Source organism: Cydia splendana, chromosome 12 (genome assembly GCF_910591565.1).
Source record: "Cydia splendana chromosome 12, ilCydSple1.2, whole genome shotgun sequence".
Taxonomy (NCBI): domain Eukaryota; kingdom Metazoa; phylum Arthropoda; class Insecta; order Lepidoptera; family Tortricidae; genus Cydia; species Cydia splendana.
The window spans coordinates 21,083,395-21,106,109 of record NC_085971.1 but is presented as its reverse complement, the minus strand read 5'-3'; the positions used below and the strand labels follow the sequence as shown (position 1 = coordinate 21,106,109).

General features: G+C 39.6%; 2 protein-coding genes across 2 annotated transcripts in view; one reads left to right on the top strand and one right to left on the bottom strand.

The window, feature by feature from the left end:
* The window catches only part of LOC134795660 (uncharacterized), a 117,637-nt gene that overhangs the window by 66,995 nt on the left and 27,927 nt on the right, over window positions 1-22,715 (top strand). The gene's annotated exons all lie outside the window — the stretch shown is intronic.
* Window positions 3,050-16,974, bottom strand: LOC134795851 (uncharacterized). The gene is made up of 8 exons (XM_063767784.1): window positions 16,799-16,974; window positions 15,436-15,543; window positions 15,161-15,280; window positions 12,246-12,394; window positions 11,871-12,032; window positions 10,999-11,217; window positions 6,926-7,076; window positions 3,050-3,250 (listed from the first exon to the last, which is right to left on the bottom strand). The coding sequence occupies exons 1-8, from the start codon at window positions 16,955-16,957 to the stop codon at window positions 3,056-3,058; spliced, it is 1,263 nt and encodes a 420-aa protein (XP_063623854.1). The 5' UTR covers window positions 16,958-16,974; the 3' UTR covers window positions 3,050-3,055.

Genomic DNA, 22,715 nt, shown 5'->3' with positions numbered 1-22,715 from the left:
ATAGAAGTCGCCCTGAAGAAGGTTGACAGCAGTTACCAAAGCTTTAATCAGTCTGAAACTATCTAAGTAGCCATACTACTGTGCCTTGGTTTAAGACCAGGCACGGCACGACGGAGTAAGCCCCGTGTCCCCGTTTTGGACTAATCTCCCCTACATGTGTATTGTTTAGGATACACTTAATTGAGTTAATTGATATTTAAGTATAAGGATTATTGTTTATGGAATCAAAACAAAAAACGAGACAAATAGTGAATGGGACGAATATCGAATGGGACGAATATCGAACGGGACGAATATTTAACTGGACAAATAGAGAATGTGTCCAAATTTCAAAAGAGCCTAAATAAGAAAAATACGAAATTAGAATAAGTCCAAAGGCGATAGGACGAATAACGAATGAGACTAAAAAAAGAAATTGACTAACATCGAACATGCCCAAAGAAGATGATGACGAATACCGGAATAAGCCGAAATAAGAAAAAGGCAAACAACCAAATACTTATAACCAAATATGAAAAAGACCACCGATGAACTTGACGACTGTAGAATGGGTGACGAAAGCAGAATGGGACTAATTTAAGAACTTGACAAAAAACGAATGGGACTCCCCAAGAGTATACCGTCTAATGAACTTATTAATTTTACGAGGGGTGTTCAAAATATTCTCGGTATGAAAATGAAAACAAACAAGTACGAAAAGTTTGATATTTTTATTTTTCAATATACTCCCTCCCTATGTTCATCCACTTAAAAGATCGATCAATTTTTTTTAAATCCCCGATAAAAAATTTTTTTTGTCTTTGGTGTAAAAATGCTCCTCCACTGCCGCCTTCAATGCTTCATCATCAGAAAAAAATATTCCACGCAGATCCTTTTTAAGATTGGGGAACAAAAAGAAGACGCTGGGGGCTAAGACCGGACTATACGGTGGGTGAGTAACAGTTTCAAACCCACATTCAACAATAGCTGCCTTGGCAATATGAGCAGTATGGACGGGGGCGTTGTCACGCAGAAGCAGAACACCTTTGGTTATCTTTGCTCGCCTCTTTTCTTTGATAGCATCCTTTAATTGACGTTGAATGTTAGCGTAGTACTGTCCTGTGATATTTACACCTTTTTCTTTATAATCGATTAGTAATATTCCTTCAGAATCCCAAAATATCGTGGCCATGACCTTGCCAGCTGAAGGGACGACCTTGAACATCTTGGGATGAGCTGAACCCTTAATGTGCCACTGCATGGACTCTTGTTTACTCTCTGGGTCATAATGATGAACCCAGGTTTAATCTCCAGTAACTATTCTTTGCAGCACCTCATCAGGATTTTCACCGCACAGGTCAATAACATCGGAACTACACGCTACACGCATGTCTTTTTGAAGCCGAGTCAGCATTCGCGGAACCCATCTTGCACTTACTTTTGACATATTAAGATGGTCATGGATAATATCATGTACGATACCAATAGAAAGATTGGTTACTTGAGCTATAGATTTTACCTTCACTCGACCATCTTCCAATATAAGTTTTTCCACTTTATCAATATTTTCTTGTGAAGTAGCTACTACAGGCCGACCAGGTCTAGGGTCATCTTCAATACTAGCCCTTCCACCCTTAAATTCGCTTGACCACTTTTAAATGGTAGATAAAGAAGGAGCAGACTCACGGTAAACACAATCCATTTCCTCTTTTATGGTTTTTTTATTTTTACCCTGTTTTGTCGAGAATCTTATGACGCATTGATGTTCTGATTTAGTTAACATTGTCAATTCGCACATGATGTTCATGTTTGTTCAGCAATTGCAGAAAAACAAAAGAACATCTCGGTTCGAATTATACTTTTTTTTAATGTCAATGAATAAACCTTAGCGGCCAGTAACAAAAGAAATTTTAGAAGAGGTTGTAAGATATCAATACCGAGAATATTTTGAACGCCCCTCGTATATCCTTCTGTGGTCACAAAGAACTTTCGCTTGTTTGCTCGTTCTTTTCAGTATCGTGAAATGTTCCATTCCAACTTGCAAAATGCTGCAATTATGAGTAGTTATATAGGTACCTAAATTAAAAATAAGTTATGTACCTAAATAAGATGAAGAGAAGATCCATTCCAACTTGCAAAATGCTGCAATTATGAGTAGTTATCTACCTAAATTAAAAATAAGTTATGTACCTAAATAAGATGGAAAAATAGTGTTTTCCAGTAAACCCGCAATGGACACAGCAGGGGCAGGAAGCCCGCAGAAAGTGGGGCAGCCGCGGGCTCTGTCAGGGTCAGATTTGGTATTAGTTTCCCATTTATCAATTGTTCCCGATTGACGGCCACGGGACGGGATTTACTGGCTCTATTTATAAGTTAAATGGGCACGCACCACTTAATACAGTTTTTTTTTGTGAATACTTAGAGCATTTAATCTAACGATTTAATCGGAGTCGCCTTTAAGAGCTTACCCCTCTGCCGAAAACCTTGCACAATTGTGCAAATTTTTGTATGAACTGACGTTTATCTGACATGGCAATTTGTACGTTACGTACAAATCATGTACAAATAGCCATACATTTGACGTGCTTCTCCCGCAAAAATCGGCAGACTGTTTTGTACAGAAAATGACAGCCATGACGTCTCCAGTTACAAAATTATACTCAATGCGTGAATATAACACCAATGGTATATAGCCAATCAATGGAGTGTCGGACGCGTATGTGTCTCATCTCAGCCACAGCCAAGGGACTGATTATTAGAGAATTTTATCATCGCTTGTATGTACGAAATAAAACTCGTAGAATATAATAATTCATTTACATTTATTACAACTTATTACCCATTCATATAAAAATCACGCCAAAAACAGAAACGTGAAGTTATTTTATGTACATAATATATATTACGTATATACAATACAACATCAGAGATTGGGACGAGCTCTGTAAGTTTGACAATGATAAAGGTTCTTTATGGTGACTAGAAACTGGCTCAGAGAGCATAACACCAATTATTTAGAGAGATGCGTGTCTAGCTAGACATCTGTGTATCTACACAGGATCGTGTGTCACAGGGTCTAGATGGCGTGGCTCATCCTGCGGTACCACTCGGGGTCTGCGGCGGTGGCGGGGCGGCCGCCGGCGTGGTGGTAGTGGAACTCTGACGTGCCGCGGCCCGGCACGCCGTTCACCACGTACCGGCAGAAGCGCTCCTGCATGCGCGCTTCCCACTCCGAGGACACGTAATGGGTCGCCTCGTGTTCTACCTGCACCTGAGACACGACAAGATCGCCATTAATGTCAATACTAAATATCCTTACTAGATTAGGTTAACAACAGCTTCCACACATTCTTCAACTTTGGCCCTCATCAGCTTGCCCACGAAGATTAGAGTGTTCTATTGTTCGTAATAGGTACGAGTAGGTATGAGAAGGTGGTAGTAGGTGGACGGTGGTGGGGATGACGATTGAGCAAAGGAGACCAGGCGACTTAGCACGGTCGCGTTTTTATCCCTTGTCACCATGCCTGTCACGTCCTAACAAGTATGTAAGTGCGAAAGGTACGCGCATAGTGATAGTCGATAAATAAAAATGGAACCGTGCTGAGCCCGCAGAGCAAGAACATTTCTTAGGTTAAAGATACTGTTATCTTATGGAGCTAACCATGATAATGAGCGCTTGTGAGTTAGCGGCGGCATGTGGCTTCCAAACAAGATGACTTAGATGACGTTACGCCTGAGCCCCCGATCTCGTAGCAACGGGTTTTTCGGAACGAAACGTAATATGATATTTATTAAGTGGTTATTCAAATGGTCTATCAACTAGCAAAAAGCAGAGCTTTGTAAGGGCTCGCGGAGTTTTTCTACCTATAGAGTTATAATTACTAAGGTAGTTTTTAATAAGAGATTCATCTTAAAAACCCGGACAAGTGCGAGGCGGACTCGCCCGCCGAGGGTCCCGTACAAATTTAACGTATTTATTAATTTATTTACAAAAAAATAGTTTTCAAATATTTTCCCAGTACTTGTAGTGACGATATTACTTGCCAATTTTCATAGTTCTAGAAATTCTAGATCAACGGGAATTACCATACTCTAGGGGGCCCACAGATTACCAGTTCGCCGGACGATATCAGCCTGTCAGTTGTTCGGAGCTGCCAAATTTTGCGTTTTTTTAACTGACCGGTTGATATCGTCCGGCGAAGTGCTAATCAGTGGGCCCCTTTATAGGTACATTTTGATTCCTTTGAGAGTTTCGAAATATACATTTTTTGCGGCATAAACGGCCGTATCTTTTTACCGATAACTTAGAAGTTTAAATTTTTCATAGCTTTTAGGACCTAAGTTATGCTTTTAATTTCAACTCGATACATCTACGCGTTCCCGAGATAAAAGGTCTTAGTAGACAGACGGACGGACAACATAAGTGATCCTATAAGGGTTCCGTTTTTTTTTCCTTTTGAGGTACGGAACTCTAAAAATGATATGATATGATATGATATAAGGGCTTCTATAAATAATTAATACCCCAAATCATTTTGTATTATATTATATCAAGGGTGTTTGTATTATATTATATCAATAGGTACTTATACATTTCAATACATGAGTGTTTAACATTATGTAGGTTTAATCTATTATAAGGAAACCAAAACCATCTATATCTTGATGTATCCAAAACTTCTCATATTTTTATACCGTTTAGTACAACTTTTATGTCTACCGTTCTCCAATTCTCCCTCAATTGCTCAAAGGTTAACTGGAAGAGATCCCTGAAAGGGATACGTTCGCCTTTGTACTATAAAACTTTGTGTGTTTTTCATGTCTTATCTTATGTTTCTTTTTGTACAATAAAGTGTTTTACTACTACTATTACTACTACTACTACTACATCTCATTAAAATGTCAAAATGGCCTAACGTGTTGACCGGTAGACATGAATATGGGCGTAGCGATGTGACAACCCCATCGCTTGCTGATGGACCAGTACAATCAGTCAAAGCAGGGCAGCTTGTGGAGAGCTGTTGGGAAGAAACATTCCCACGGCTCCTGGGAAATGGGAAGTTCTGCCACCCGATAGAAGGGTGGATAAAAAGGGCCCTCTGCCTCTGTCTTGCTTTAGCCGGTCGTCCAGAGTGGAAAGCGACATCGATTTTGACACATTTGAAACGATAAGCCAGTAATGTTGCGCTGCAATACTGCTGCCGATTGCAATAATTATTGCAGACTACATTACTGTCGCAAATGTCATAAACCCTGGCAGTGACATCGATTTTGTCATTTGAAACAGTAAGGCAGTAATATCGCGCTGCAATACTGCTGCCGACTGCGATATTACTGCTGACTGCATTACTACCGCAAATGTCAAAAACCCTGGCAGCGACATCGATTTTGGCATTTGAAACAGTAAGGCAGTACTATCGCCCTGCAATACTGCTGGCAACAGTGATATTACTGCCGACTGCATTACTACCGCAAATATCAAAAATCCTGGCAGCGATATTGATTTCGACATTTGAAACAGTAAGGCAGTAGGTACTTGCTTTAGCTGGTCGTCCAGAGTGGAAAGCGACATCGATTTTAACATTTGAAACGATAAGGCAGTAATGTCGCGCTGCAATACTGCTGCTGACTGCAGTAATACTGCCGACTACATTATTGCCTCGAATGTCAAAAACCCTGGCAGCGAAATCGATTTTGGCATTTGAAACAGTAAGACAGTAATATCGCGCTGCAATACTGCTGCCGACTGCGATATTACTGCCGACTGCATTACTACCGCAAATGTCAAAAACCCTGGCAGCGACATCAATTTTGGCATTTGAAACAGTAAGGCAGTACTATCGCGCTGCAATACTGCTGCCAACAGCGATATTATACTGCCGACTGCATTACTACCGCAAATATCAAAAACCCTGGCAGCGATATCGATTTCGACATTTGCGCGCTACAATACTGCTGCTGACTGCAATATTACTGCCGACTACATTATTGCCTGGAATGTCAAAAACCCTGTCAGCGAAATCGATTTTGGCATTTGAAACAGTAAGACAGTAATATCGCGCTGCAATACTGCTGCTGACTGCGATATTACTGCCAACTGCATTACTGCCGCAATTTCGAAATCAATCACGTGTGATTTTAACCGCCATAGTAGTAAAAACGATTATCGATTCAATCACAAAATATATACGTACACGTATTAAATTTCACCCATAATTAATTATGATTACCTACTAATAGGGTATTTGACTGTACTTAAGATAAATTATTTTACACCATGCAAGAAATAAAGCACCAGAAGATTAATAGAGAAACGTAGATAGCAGTTATTTTTAGTCACAATTTCTATTTTAATACCAGATAACAACTATAAAGAGTAGGTAATTTGCTTGTGACGTCACATGCTAGTGTTTCATATAAATTCCATAGTAGCAAATCGTTTTGACAGTTCGAAAACAGAAACTCATTTGACTAGTATAGTCAAATACCCAATTATATTGAGCCACAAAAACCCAGCGCATTTTAACGGAACAACCTTTAACCTTGTCACTACTAACGCCATCTGCTAGAAATATTCATAACTAACATTAGTCCAACAGATGGCGTTAGTAGTAATACACATTATTTACCTTTTTATTTATTTTTTATGTTTATATAATGATATTTTTATGATTGATAACACATCTAGACATGAATATAAATTACTATGTTAAATCTCAAACCTAACAGTGCGATAGTTTTTCCGTAAAGTGTACCACAAGAATGCATAGATTGTCGAATAGTGATAGGGCTCGCTTCGCTCGCCCTAATTATATATATTTATAGAAGAAAAGGAGTGCCTGCAGTGTTGATTGTGATCCAATAACAAACCCGGACTATACCTAGTAGGTAGGTAATATACATGTAATACATCCTAGAAAGATGATCGAGAAGCAGAAAGCTTTACCTGAACGTGGTAATCTTGATCCCCGGCTCGGAAGCTGAAGCCGTAGTCCTTGGGCGGAGAGCCACCCTCGCCGTGTTGCAAGAGCTGCAGGTCGACCGTCTCGGCCGGCAGCACGCGCCCGTCCGGCAGCGCCACCACGCCCACCTCGAAACTGGACCAAACAACACATTGATAAGTCATCTCAAGAATGCTTATAAATATAAAACCTTGCTGCTGAATAGCTTTATTTTCAAAGGAACAAAGCTTTGCACGCAAAACAACAGTTTTGAATGATTCACGGTTATTTTCACTGGACTTACCTATATCGTCCGGGATATTGACCGTCATTACCTTTTGTAATATTTTGGGAGCTCAAAAATCATAATATAATATTACAAAATAAGGTAGTTTGGTGGAACAAAGCTTATTTAGTACCAGATACTATGGAACGAAAAGTAAAGAACTGATTTTCCCTTTGAAAGAGACGGTGCCTGCCGTTACAGTCATATTATATGTACTAGCAAAAAGCAGAGGTTTGTAAGGGCTCGCGGAATTTTTCTACCTAAGTATATAGTTATTACTAAGGTAGTTTTTAATAAGAGATTCATCTTAAAAAACCGGACAAGTGCGAGTCGGACTCGCCCGCCGAGGGTCCCGTACAAATTTAACGTATTTATTAATTTATTTACAAAAAAAATAGTTTTCAAATATTTTCCCAGTATTTGTAGTGACGATATTACTTGCCAAATTTCATAGTTCTAGAAATTCTAGATCAACGGGAATTACCATACTTAAGGGGGCCCACAGATTACCAGTTCGCCGGACGATATCAACCTGTCAGTTGTTCGGAGCTGTCAAATTTTGCGTTTAACTGGCCGGCTGATATCTTCCGACGAAGTCCGTCAGTGGGCCCCTTTATAGGTACATTTTGATTCCTTTGAGATTTTCGAAATATACATTTTTTGCGGCATAAACGGCCGTATCTTTTTTTCCGATCACTTAGAACTCTTAGAAGTTTAAATTTTTCACAGCTTTTAGGACCTAAGTTATGCTTTTAATTTCAACTCGATACATCCACGCGTTCCCGAGATAAAAGGTCTTAGTAGACAGACGGACGGACAACAAAAGTGATCCTATAAGGGTTCCGTTTTTTTCCTTTTGAGGTACGGAACTCTAAAAATGATATGATATGATATAAGGGCTTCTATAAATAATTAATACCCCAAATCATTTTGTATTATATTATATCGAGAGTGTTTGTATTATAAGTATTATATCAATAGATACTTATATTCAATTCCTCATGCGAATATATTCTTGTTTCCTACATTTCAATACTTGAGTGTTTAACATTACGTAGGTTTAATCTATTATAAGGGAACCATCTATATCTTGATGTATCCAAAACTTCTCATATTTTTATACCGTTTAGTACAGCTTTTATGTCTACCGTTCTCCAATTCTCCCTCAATTGCTCAAAGGTTAACTGGAAGAGATCCCTGAAAGGGATACGTTCGCCTTTGTACTATAAAACTTTGTGTGTTTTTTCATGTCTTATCTTATGTTTCTTTTTGTACAATAAAGTGTTTTACTACTACTACTACTACTACTACTACTACTACTAATACATCTCATTAAAATGTCAAAAGGGCCTCACGTGTTGGCTTAAACTCCGAGCAAGCCTTACAAATGTCCGGAACACCTATAGCTTCTTGACCGGTAGACATGAATATGGGCGTAGCGATGTGACAACCCCATCGCTTGCTAATGGACCAGTACAATCAGTCAACGCAGAGCAGCTTGTGGAGAGCTGTTGGGAAGAAACATTCCCACGGCTCCTGGGAAGTGGGAAGTTCTGCCACCCGATAGAAGGGTGGATAAAAAGGGCCCCCTGCCTCTGTCTTGCTTTAGCCGGTCGTCCAGAGTAGAAAGCGATATCGATTTCGACATTTGAAACGATAAGGCAGTAATATCGCGCTGCAATACTGCTGCCGACTGCGATATTAGTGCCGACTATATTACTGCAAATGTCAATAATACTGTCAGCGACATCAATTTTGACATTTGCAACAGTAAGGTAGTAATGTCGCGCTGCAATACTGCTGCCGATTGCAATATTACTGCAGACTACATTACTGTCGCAAATATCATAAACCCTGGCAGTGACATCGATTATGTCTTTTGAAACAGTAAGGCAGTAATATCGCGCTACAATACTGCTGCCGACTGCGATATTACTGTCGACTGCATTACTACCGCAAATGTCAAAAACCCTGGCAGCGACATCGATTTTGGCATTTGAAACAGTAAGGCAGTACTATCGCCCTGCAATACTGCTGCCAACAGCGATATTACTGCCGACTGCATTACTACCGCAAATATCAAAAATCCTGGCTGCGCCTGTCATTTGCGCGCTGCAATACTGCATGCTACCGACTGCAATATTACTGCAGACTACATTACTGTCGCAAATGTCATAAACCCTGGCAGTGACAACGATTTTGTCTTTTGAAACAGTAAGGCAGTAATATCGCGCTGCAATACTGCTGCCGACTGCGACATTACTGCCGACTGCATTACTACCGCAAATGTCAAAAACCCTGGCAGCGAAATCGATTTTGGCATTTGAAACAGTAAGGCAGTACTATCGCCCTGCAATACTGCTGCCAACAGCGATATTACTGCCGACTGCATTACTACCGCAAATATCAAAAATCCTGGCAGCGATATCGATTTCGACATATGCGCGCTACAATACTGCTGCTGACTGCAATATTACTTCCGACTACATTATTGCCTCGAATGTCAAAAACCCTGGCAGCGAAATCGATTTTGGCATTTGAAACAGTACGACAGTAATATCGCGCTGCAATACTGCTTCCGACTGCGATATTACTGCCAACTGCATTACTGCCGCAATTTCGAAATCAATCACGTGTGATTTTAACCGCCATAGAAGTAAAAACGATTATCGATTCAATCAAAAAATATATAGTCACGTATTAAATTTCACCCATAATTAATTATGATTGCCTACTAATAGGGTATTTGACTGTACTTAAGATAAATTATTTTACACCATGCAAGAAATAAAGCACCAGAAGATTAATAGAGAAACGTAAATAGCAGTTATTTTTAGTCACAATTTCTATTTTAAAACCCGATAACAACTATAAAGAGTAGGTAATTTGCTTGCGACGTCACATGCTAGTGTTTCATATAAATTCCATAGTAGCAAATCGTTTTAACAGTTCGAAAAAAGAAACTCATTTGATTAGTATAGTCAAATACCCAATTATATTGAGCCACAAAAACCCAGCGCATATTAACGGAACAACCTTTAACCTTGTCACTACTAACGCCATCTGTTAGAAAAAGAAATAACTAACATTAGTCCACCAGATGGCGTTAGTAGTAATACACATTATTTACCCTTTTATTTATTTTTTATGTTTATATAATGATATTTTTATGCTTGATAACACATCTAGACATGAATATAAATTACTATGTTAAATCTCAAACCTAATAGTGCGATAGTTTTTCCGTAAAGTGTAACCACAAGAATGCATAGATTGTCGAATAGTGATAGGGCTCGCTTCGCTCGCCCTAATAATATTTCTACGAGCAGACTTCCATGTTTTTATTTGTCTCGCAAACTGTCTGTCTCAAAACAAATGAAGTACATTCTACACAACGGTATCAGCTCCCCTTTTTCGCACCGGGAGTGGCCTTCTTTTTTGTACTTTCGGCAAGTTCCGCCGTGGCAGACTATCAAATTCGGACTTAGCATCACTTTTATGGGAAACCAATGTGCATTTCATCGCGGTATCAAGTCGGTTCGAAATTTTGCAGTCGGCTCTTCTACCATATACTCAAACACAAAACTCTTTTGGCTGCAGGTTTACTTAGGTTTGAAAAAGTCTCTTTCTAATAGGTAAGTACATAGTTTGGCAAAAAAGCTGGTGGGCTAAGGGCTAAGTTCATATTCCAATAAGAGCATTTTTTGTGATGATCGTGGGTGCCACTTAATAGCAATTTTGTGTAAGATTGTTTCACAATATTTTTATTTAATTCAAGTAATCTGTACGTACTTGGTGGCCGTAGAGGGCTGGCATATGACTCCAACGGCCGCTTTAGTCCCATCAGCCAGGAAAATGTGGTGGAAGGCGTAGCGCCGCATGAGCGACCAGTCTCGGCGCGCGCCGAAGCTGTGGTCGCGGAACGACGGCAGCGTGAACTGAAGCTTCTCTTCCCCAATCGTCAGCGAGCAGCAGAGACTGCCAAATTGCTCATAGTGGGACTGGTGTGCCCTGCGAACAGATATTATTGCGTATGAAACAGTTTAAGCTACTTTAGAGGAAAGGTATCAGTTAGTATTCAGTAGGTATATTTATTGCATCAACATGAACCTTGCTAGGGCATAGCACTTTTATATTATAACTATTATCTTATATCTAAAAGTTTTCATAATACAATTCTTGAATAAAATTTTAATTTCAACATATATATTACATTAAAATTTGGTGCAAATCATATTTAAAAATTAATTTTTAATATTAACTTGAATAAAAGTAGGTAAATTAATTAAAAAATATATAAATATAAAAAAAAAACTAATTGTGAAATATGCGTCAAAATATTGTTACGAAGGAAATTGATGACATCGGCATCGGTTTCATTATGAGCGTTGCTGGCTTATTAGCTTTTGGGAGCGGAAGTCTTTATAGGCTTGATCCTTGGCTCGTAGGTACTACTCGGAACTCATGTATGAGATATCAGTTGTTATTTACCAGTTAGTCTTCACCTCGCCCTCGCGTGTAGGAAAATATCGTAAGAGAACCGGATAGTCGCCCCACCCAATGAGCCCAATGTCTGGGTTGGAAGATCAGATGGCATTGCTTTAGTTACTCTTCCTGTGGCATTAAGTTGCCAAAAGCGGACAAAAAATAAAAGGTGTTCTTACGCCTTTAGGCCGTCGAAGTACTGCCTGCTCCAACGCTCCCGCGCGATGGAGCGTATGACGGCAGGCGCGTGCAGCTCGCAGTCGAAGTCGAAGTGCTTTGTGTTCGCTGTCCATTCGCCAGTGAACGTCACCTCCACTTCATGTGTAGGGTTCCTTTGGTACCTTTACATACAAAGCGTAAGGTTAGTTAACTGATAGGCATACTGAACATTCCTGGACTGGCCACTTAGAATAAATAAGTCGTCTCATATATCAGAATCCAGAAACTTTCAGTATGGCCCACGTATAACAAAGCCGAAGTGCGGCGTTTGCTATCGAATTGCCAAGCCACCTTAGCTACACTGCATGTAGGGTGCTTTTGTGTGCAGGTCTTACCTCATTTTCCCCTGATAATTAAGAGTCCACCGTTTCATCGGCTCCGCGGGCGCTATGCGAATGCCCTCGGCGCCGAACTCGCCGCTCCGGGCCCCGAATAGTACCGTGTCCGGCAGCTTGGCGCTACACAGCAGACCCTTGCCCGGCAGCTGGAATAACAGAGAAGCAGTAGGTAACATGCCGCTCTAAAGGAGAAGGTGGCTCTAGGTCGCAGTTGACCAATCCCGCTCAACCCTGACACCAAGCCGCCTGAGAATAAATGGGAGACGCCGCCCGGCAGCAGATTACGTTACGTTAGGGAAATCCTCATAAATTCAGCCTTAAGTCAAAAATACAATTGTAATATATTATTGAGATCACGGAGCAAGGACCATTACTATATTCTTCTTCGGCCTTGCTCTTGCCTATATTCGCCTATATTCTCCGTGGTATTTGCCTAGATATAGTTTACTTTTACTCCTCTGGCGCAGCGACCCAGCAGCGTCTCTTGGCCTCCAACACAACTGATATTATATAATAAGATATACTCGTAGTTTATAACTTATCTCAGCCAAATAAAAAATTCACAGATTTCGTGCCTCACACCTCACACGACTATCGAGCACATTGGAAATGAATCTACGGAATTCGAAAAGATATTGTCGCTGAGCGACGAGAAAGTCTGGATAAGGAAAAAGTTACAAAATAAAACTACAACGTTGAATGATAATTATTTTATTCTTTCATTTAATAAAACCATAAACATAATTAATAACAAACTTACAATAAAAATTAACCTAAAATTAAAACTACCTACAAAACTAAAACTAATACCTAAAAAAATAAATAAAACATAATGTGGGTGACCTAGCCCAATATGTATATATTAGGCTAGATCACCCAGGTCCGAACCCTGTGGAAGGGTTCCCATAAGGCTGGCTGCGTTCCCCCTTTGGATGGCTATGCCGATCCGCTGGGCGAGGAACGAGCCAGCCCTACGGTCCCCGGTGACCTCGAATATTTTTTTTGATATTTGCCGAACTAGTTTATGGGCCCCTGGGCACCACGGTCCCAGAGTTTCGACTGCAAATGCCGCAAATATATGCCGGTCAGTGAGAGCTATATATTTGCGGCATTTTGCCCCCTCAGCAGCTGCAGCCGCCGCGCCCGCTCTCAATGATGTTGTTATTCTTAGATTAACACAAGTATCCTGGACATAACGCATGTGAACAAACAAATTGCAAAATTTCCACACGCGTATCGAAGTTTGAATAATTGTCGCCGTGGCGCATAAGTATAGGTACATATTTCATTTTTCGATTAATAAGCAGGATATATTAATGTTCAAAGTACAAGAAAATTATTACACGGCAAATCCGTAGTCAACTCGAGAAGTGGTAGCCACATCGCCGTTATCGTCACTCGAGTCTTGATCGGCAGCGGCCCATTTGCTGCAAGATATGAAATTTTCTTGACAGCAGTTTGACGCGACGAGAGATGACCATAACAGCGTTTGTCTATGTTGCACCAAACCTGAGTTCCAATAGGTACTACCAGGGTTCAGCATCAGCTATCTTGGGTAATGCTCTACCATGTGATCATCATGACGAATCGGATGACGAATCCAAAACAGCGCGTGCCTATGATGCACCAAACCTGAGTTCCGCTAGGTACAACCAGGGTTCAGCATCAGCTCTATCTTGGGTACTACTCTCCTAAGTGCTCATCAAGACGAGTCGGATGACCAAAACAGCGTGTGCCTATGTTGCAAAAAACCTGAGTTCCTTTAGGTACAGCCAGGGTTCAGCATCAGCTCTATCTTGGGTACTACTCTCCTACGTGCTCATCGAGACGAGTCCGATGACCAAAACAGCGTGTGCTTATGTTGTATTAAGCCCGAGCTCCACTAGGTACTGCCAGGGTTCAGCATCAGCTATCTGCTAGCAGCCGCCAGCAACATGCTGAGGTGAGACCATTTCGTGGCACTTTTTCTTTTTTTATGTTTCTCTGTATAAGTTTTTATTTTGTGTTTGTGCTCACGAATAAAATTATTTATATCTCTACCTCTACCTCTACCTCTACCTCTATCTCTATTTCCACCACCACAAGAATGCATAGATTGTCGAATAGTGCGTTATCTACGCCCGTCTCAAACAGGATAGAGTTAGACCAAGAAAAATCTGCAGCGATTTTGATAGCCCACGCAGTGCAAGTGTTATTCTGCCGTCATAATCCCGATAATTCACAACAAACACCGATAACGAACTCTGCGAAACATGAAGTCATAAATGTCATGTGAAGAATGTCATTCTGACTATTTGAATATTTTAAGGTTAGGCTACAGGGCAAACCCTTAACCCGATCGTCTTTGTTTTAGGCTCAAATTGTAGCTGACTAAATTGTCCAGAGCCGTTTTTCTCAAATTTTTGATATCATTCTTCGTTTCCAAATTATCGAGCACCAAAATCAAAAATTCGGAAAAAATTGAATTTTATTTTCACTATTTCGACCATAACTTTTTTCGTTTTTGACTTTCTTGAATAATTATTTTTGCACCTTACAGCTCTCGTGATTATGCGTCTTTTTTAATATCATATCTTCACAACTTTCCGAGATATAAGGTGATCGCACTTTTTCGTGAAATCGGACCCTATACGGAGCGAACGGAAAGACATTTCCAATGTCAAAATAATGCGTCGTATGAGGAAATTAAAAGACTGGCACAAGAAAGAAATTATTGGCGATTACCTACTCCGCCGACAAGAGCAACAGATCTTACGTTATGATGATGATGATAGTTTAAACTTGAATATTGAATAATACATATAAACCGAGCGAATACGACAAGGTATTTTTTTCTATTTATGAGTGTTTTTATTATGTTATGTTATTAAATAAACCAAATGATACATATAAATAGTTATTTTGATACATACGCCGATGTAGAAGAGTCCGTTGCACATGCCAAGCGGGCGGCGCTCGCTGCCCATCATGACGTAGGTGCCCTCCTCCTCGGGCACGCCGTCCGCGGCGATGAAGAACACCGCATCAAAGGCCTGCAAGACAGTAGGTGCTTTCATAAATTACAAAGTTTGCCTTTCTCGTGGATTAAAAAACTGGTTGGGTTGTTGCGCGCTTCAACAGCATGGCCCCGGGCGACTGCGACTGCCCTCTTTTAAGTAGTAGCATGTTGGGTTAGTCGCTGCGTTACCTTAGGGTGGTCGCTGAGGGGCTGTGCGCGATCCATGAGCGCAGGGTCGGAAATGGCTCGCACGCCCTGCCCGGCGCGACCGCTGGTGCCTCTAATTCGGACCGCATACTGCAACAGACAAAATAAAATACTACAATGATCTCGACACATGACATATTTTTGATTAAATTTGCTAAGTCAAGATTTACCTATGGCCTGCGCTTTTGCCCTTGACGCACTGCTATACACCCTTCTGCATTGTTATTCATTCTTCTGAATATTAGATCCCCGTAATCGTTATAGCTAGTTACCTAATATTTATATTGACATAAACAGAACTTTAAGTACTTAGAGATAAACTTAATTGGTTAGTAACAGACCGATAGTAATTGAAGAACGTGCTTTATCAATTTCACGCTGAGAATTAAAAAGATATAGTGCGAGATAATCGAGATATAGTTAGGTCGATTCGCGAAGACGCGTGCCCTGACTCGTATTGTCATGTTCATGTTAATTAAAGGTTAGATTTGACAAATCTGCGCGTCATCGGGAATGACACGAACTATAACGTCATTGCAGATTGACTAAAAACTAAATAACTGCTAAATAATATTAAATAATGTAAAGAGTTAGACCAAGAAAAGTCTGCAGCGATTTTGATAGCCCACGCAGTACAACACTTTCACTGCGTGGGCTATCAAAATCGCTGCAGACTTTTCTTGGTCTAACTCTAACGGCATTGGAAACATATAAAGTATCCATCTAAGAGAAATGTATGCATATCTAAGGACATAGTTTTCGCATGTTTTAGTTAGTTCAGGGGTTTCGCTATTGTAGTGTGTGTGGGTAAGGTGTATAGTACACAACACACAATACATCTTACACTACACGACTATTAGTAGGAGATCCGGTAGGTATGTACGGTCACCTTCACCGATACGTCTGACGGATGAAATTTATATTTTTTGAAAGAAAATATGTTCCAGAAAATAAATAAATAGGGTTGCCTAAAGAAATATGGTCAAGGCAATTTTTAATTTAATTTGAAAAATATTTTATTTTTTCAAATTTCACCGACTTGTCTGTCGAACGAAATAAGTTCCAATGGAAAGTATACAACATGAATCAACTAGGTTGCCTATCTTATTTCGGTCATTATTATGTGGTTGTCGTGCTTAAATTATACATCAAAATGATGGTAATTTTATTTAAAATACAATGGTAGCAACGGACGGAACTGAAGGCCTTCGGTGAAATACGAAAATCGAAATTTCGTTACCTGCCTCTCTGAGTGATAATAAAGAGCTGCATACCTAACGAAATTTCGATTTTCGTGATTCACAGCTCTGTACTTAATAGTCTAGTAATTACACTATTTACTAACCTTCCTGAAGTAGTAAATGGCCGCGAACACAACATACTTCAGGTAGTACCACTTGCCGGGCCGTGTATAGACTCCGAATATAGGCGCCGGGTCCTTCTTCCTCGCGACGTACGTCAGCAGTGCCAGGGCCACGCCCCACAGCACCAAGCAGCACGCCATGGCTGTGACGGATTACTGAATGATCGTAGCTATAACGGGCTGCCCGGCGGTGATAAGATATGCCTAAATCACAGGTGGCTGATAAGCGATTTTGTATTAAAATTTAATAAACCTATAATTATGAAAAGAGATTATTACTTACGTAATAATTTATTTGGATAAAGTTCGGGTTAAAGATATTTTATTTGTCTCAAAAGAAATATTACATTTCACTAATTGAGATATGTCGATACATGCAAGAATTTTGTAGGCTACTGAGCGTTAACAGTTCGGTTCTTATACCGTGTGGGCGGATAATAGGAGTAAATTCGTTCACATGATTAGACAGTACATTTTTTTCTAAGTATATCTATCTCCCTTTATAACACAAGTATGTTGTCTGATCCATACTAAATCATGTTGGATTACAGAGGTCCTTACTTATCGCATCACGCATCAAAAACGACTCTTAAGCGCGTCGCCTCATTATTTTTGCGAATAACGCAATGGTGTGGGATTGAATACCTAGACCTCGTGTAGATATTTATATTAACTGTCAAAATTCGGAATATCTCTTCTCTACAGCTACAGTATAGCGTTTACCTACATGTGACATTGCCGCGCGTTTCATGAAAGGCGCTTTGCATTTATTACGAGGAGACGCTATTTAGTTTTAGACTGATTAATGAATTCAATGAATTGAAAGATCTTAACTTAGGCGGTTTCCACTGGAATTAAAACCGCAAATATAAAATTTTGTATGTATGCCATCGTAACTTGTAAATGGTAGAAATAGCAGCGTTTTGTGTGGGTTTTTATTAGTGAAAACAGTTGTACTAGTTTAATATTGCTATGTAGTTTTAAGTGGACTAAATTATATTCAGAATTTGCTGTGTCCATATGAAATGTGATTGCTAGGAAACTGCTGAAAGTTTCCATTTTATTTATTTATTTTATTGCACATAATATTTACAACTGCGGACTTAATGCCAAATGGCATTTTCTCATATCAACATATCTAATTTTATATCTGTATAAGTACCATTTTTTATGGAGTTGTGCTTCGACAAGCAATAACAAACAGTATTTAAATAACATAATAATACTTTATTATTTAAATAACTAACCTAAACCGCTTTTTCTAAGAATCTAACAGATAATATCACAGACGACTTTTCCTATTGTTAGGAATGCAACTTAAAATTAACATTAAGTATTTAAAATAGATCGAACTTAACATAAATCAATCTTAAAATCTACTTAATAATCTATATATATCCTAAAATGTGTGTTATGTCAATTTGTAAAAATATTTGGTAAATAAGTGTTTCTCTGTATTTATTTATGCATTTAATAAATCATTACTAGAAATTGATATAAATAAAAGATTTAATTTAATAGTAATAGAAATTTGAAATTGTAATTAAAAATAATATGTTATTGTGCGACTATACTTCAAATTTTGCATGTATTTAAAATTGTCTGGATTTTTTTTTTCGAAAAAAAAAATACGACACACGAAAATAAGAACAGCGCTTAAAACTATAGATGCGCTCAACCAAGCTCAAAAGTTGAAATGGCGATGGGCCGGACATGTGGCACGACTTAAAGACCGCAGATGGACGAAAATCGTCACTCTATGGAAAGGCCCTGCAGGCAAGCGACGCAGTGGAAGACCACACTCACGCTGGGACGAGGACATAATAAAAATAGCTGGACCAAACTGGCACCAAACAGCATTAGACCGAACAAAATGGCAAACTTTGGAAGAGGCCTTCACCTGAGAGGGGTTCCTGTTATGTACACATTATTTAGTAAATATTTATAAGAAAATTAACAATTCTAAACTAGTATTTAAGCATGAAACAAAAAATGATTTACTAACCATAATGTAAGAAATCTTTAACAGCAAAAAAAACCTGTAACAATTTAGCGGGAAATAAAAGGCTTTTTATTTTATTTATTATTTATTATTTAAAATTGTCAAATTGGAATCGTGGTTTTGTGATTAATCGACTTCTTCGACAGTGGATTTTATCAAGCGTTGTTGCATTTTCGACTTTAAGCCTTAATCAACCAATTCAAATCGATAGGACTGGAACTTAACACAAACAAGTGTGAACTCTATATCAAATCCAGACATCCCGGACAAGCTGCAAATCCAGCAAAATTTCGAAATCATCTGCCCAGGCATTAAAATCCTGCAAAAAGACTCGCTCTGCCTCCTTGGTGCACCTGTTTTCGAGGAATCATTCCCTGATTTCATCAACTCAAAAGTTCATATTTTCTCAGAATTCTCGGACCGACTCCTCGAAATTAATTCCCACATGGCACTCTGTATTCTACGTTCCTGCCTTTTCGTTCCCAAATTTACATATTCCCTACGCTGTAGTCCCTTATGGAAGTTTCCAAACATAACCGCGTCCATAGACTCAAGAGACACTCAGCTGGAAAAAATCTTAAATGTCAATATTAGCGATCGCCAATTCCTTCATGCCACCCTACCAATTAGATTCGGAGGTCTCGGCATCCGTCAAATATCAGGTGTCGCCTTACCCGCGTTTCTGTCCTCAGTACATAGTACGCTAACCCTTGTAGGCAAAATCCTTACGCCATCACTCCGTGGTTTCGAGGTAGCGTACTTGTCTGAGGCAGAAGACGCCTGGAAAATGGCCTGCCCTGGAAGAGACCTACCCATAAATAAACAATAGACTCCCGGTTCACCTGGAGTGCACATGTGGAGCTGGTGTGTGAGAAGCTACGGGCGGTGCTTGTGAAGTTTCACCATCTCAAGTTTTTCACAGACAGAGCAACCTTATATACTTACAGTCTATTATGCGCTTACTGACTCGATACTTTCTTATGGCCTGAGCACTTATGGCAGAACATTTAAAACATATCTTGATAAAATTAAACACCTACAGATTAGATTTATGAAAGCACTAGTAGATGAAAGGACAAAACAACTTTGTAAAAAGGATTATAATAAATTATTTCTTAAATGTAATATGTTGCCGGTCTTTGAGAGAGTATCTTTCCAGATTGCACTAGAACAATACGGACCATGTGAGTTTAAAGTCCCGGTAACTAACCCACTTTTGTGTAGAAAGTTGGCTAATGAAGCGATGATTGTACTTAGCCACTCACTTGCTTTTGGTAACTGTAGCTACCAGCTGTCACCCTTATTTTATTATAATAATAGAGGTCACAGAAAAATATCAAGCATGTGAGTGGCTAGAACAGTTAATTATTATGGCAAGAGGACCAGGTCCTATCTTGTTCCTAAAATCTATAACAACATACCCTTAAATATTAGGAAGAGCACCAGCAAAAATGTATTTAAGTCTAAATTAAAAAAACTCATGTTGAAACAATATGAAGCTAGGATACACTTAAGTTAAAGAATGTCATGTTATATTGAACTTAGATTTGTAACTTATATTAGTATCTAAAAATAGTTTAAATGCCTAAATTAAGTAAAATAGCCTAAAAACAGTATGTAAAAAGAGGAGCCTATTTCTGCCAACAAACTGTTATACAGTTTGGCGGAGGTTGTACTTATCATGTAAAAATATGCTGTTCCGTGAATAAATGGTTTATTTATTTTATTTTTTTATAAATCAGTTCAGAGAATCTGGGATCAACCTATCTGCACACAAGTACATTCCCACCTCTTAAACTCTTGCTTCACTAGCCAGGAAAAAGCACGCATTCTGGCTGTATCGGAAAGAGAGTCCGCCTCCTGGCTACATGCTCTCCCCTCCTCCAACCTTGGTACATTGCTCGATAACATTACCCTCAGGCTGGCTGTCGGTCTTCGCCTGGGTTCTAACATTGTCACACCCCATCGCTGCCCCTGCGAAACTTTTGTGGACAGCCCTGGACACCACGGTCTATCTTGTCCTAAGAGTGCCGGCCGCCTATCACGCCATGCCTGCCTCAACGACATCCTCCGTCGGGCCTTCGTCAGCGCCAACGTTCCAGCCATTCTGGAGCCACCTGTACGGTTACCATCAGTTTGTCACTGACATAAACGCCGTCGAGAACGTAATTTACTTTCTATACATCCCGTTCGCACTAATATGCGAGTGCGAGCGAGATGTATAGAAAGTAAATTACGTTCTCGACGGCGTTTATGTCAGTGACAAACTGATGGTAACCGTACTGGCCTCGCACGTGACGATGGCAAGAGGCCCGACGGAATGACCCTTGTTCCTTGGAGCATGGGACGGCCCCTTATTTGGGACGCAACATGCGTGGACACCCTGGCACCGTCCCACCTCGGTTCAACATCTTTGAGAGCGGGCGGGGCGGCCACAGCTGCTGAGGCGGCAAATGCCGCAAATATATGGCGCTCACTGACCGGCATATATTTGCGGCATTTGCAGTCGAAACTCTGGGACCGTGGTGCCCAAGCGCTCACAAACTAATCCGGCAGATATCAAAAAAAATCATCGAGGTCACCGGGGACCGTAAGGCTGGCTCGTTCCTCGCCCAACGGATTGGCATAGCCATCCAAAGGGGAACGCAGCCAGCCTCATGGGAACCCTTCCACAGCAGGGATCGGACCTGGGTGATCTAGCCTAATATATACATATTGGGCTAGGTCACCCATGCTATGTTTTATTTATTTGTAAGGTATTAGTTTTAGTTTTGTAGGTAGTTTTAATTTTAGGTTATCTTTTATTGTAATAAGTTTGATATTAATTGTTTATGGTTTTAAATAAAAAATTATAGCCTTAGTTGTTAAATCGAATTTAGAGTGCGGACAGATTCAAGCGCTTTTTTAACGCGCGTTGAAAAAGCTCCCGTGCGAATGGGGGCTTATGCCAATTTCCGCCATTTTGAATATTTTCCAAAAAACTAAACGACAGAAAATTCTATCTCCCGAACCTGCTCACAGGCTCACAACCATATATGGCGCGTTATCATATATTGCTGCGGCGGTAGCACGGTCGCATTTTTATCGCCTGTCATCATGCCTGTCACATCCTAACAAGTAGGTATGTAAGTGCGAAAGTGACAGTCATAGTGCTTTAGGTGACTACTTATTCATGTAGGATGCATGTAGGTATACTAAGTAGGTACGTATTATTACCTGGTCTACAACTTGGGCATCAACCAAATTAAGTAAGTAAATATATTTATTTGAGTTTTTTTTAAATTAAACGTACAAAATTACACACAGACGTCATATACGTACGTAAGAAATGCAGAAGGCGCTAATAATTATTGCCCAGCTATACGTGTAGTGATGTGCCGAGAGTAAAATACCATTACCGGTATTTTACCATTTGGGAATATTACCAGTAAATTACCATTCTTCCCGGTAATATTCCCAAAAGCGGGTAATATACTCATACTTGAACGCTTACGTTATAATTAAATTAATTTAATGTAAAACATGTAGAAATGGCTTAATTATCTTTACGTCTCTTCCACTCGTAGCTTCAGCTATCTCTTTCACTCAATCTTAGCGGAGTTGCGAAGCAACTACATTGCTGTATCCCGTATAGCCCAGTGGCTATAACCGCAAAAATCTAAGTTCGTCAATTGTGGAGGTTTTTCTGACTTAAAAAAAAATACACGCTCAAAATACGAATATTTTTAAATCAATGTTATTAAGCTATAAAAAATTACCACTTAACATATAATAAAAACAATGTCATTGTACTACACCTTACCTACTCATAAACATAATAAAAATGTGATGATTATTATTAAATCAATGTAATTTTTACATTTTCGTTTTAGTTTTACTAAAATTCTGGTATTATTC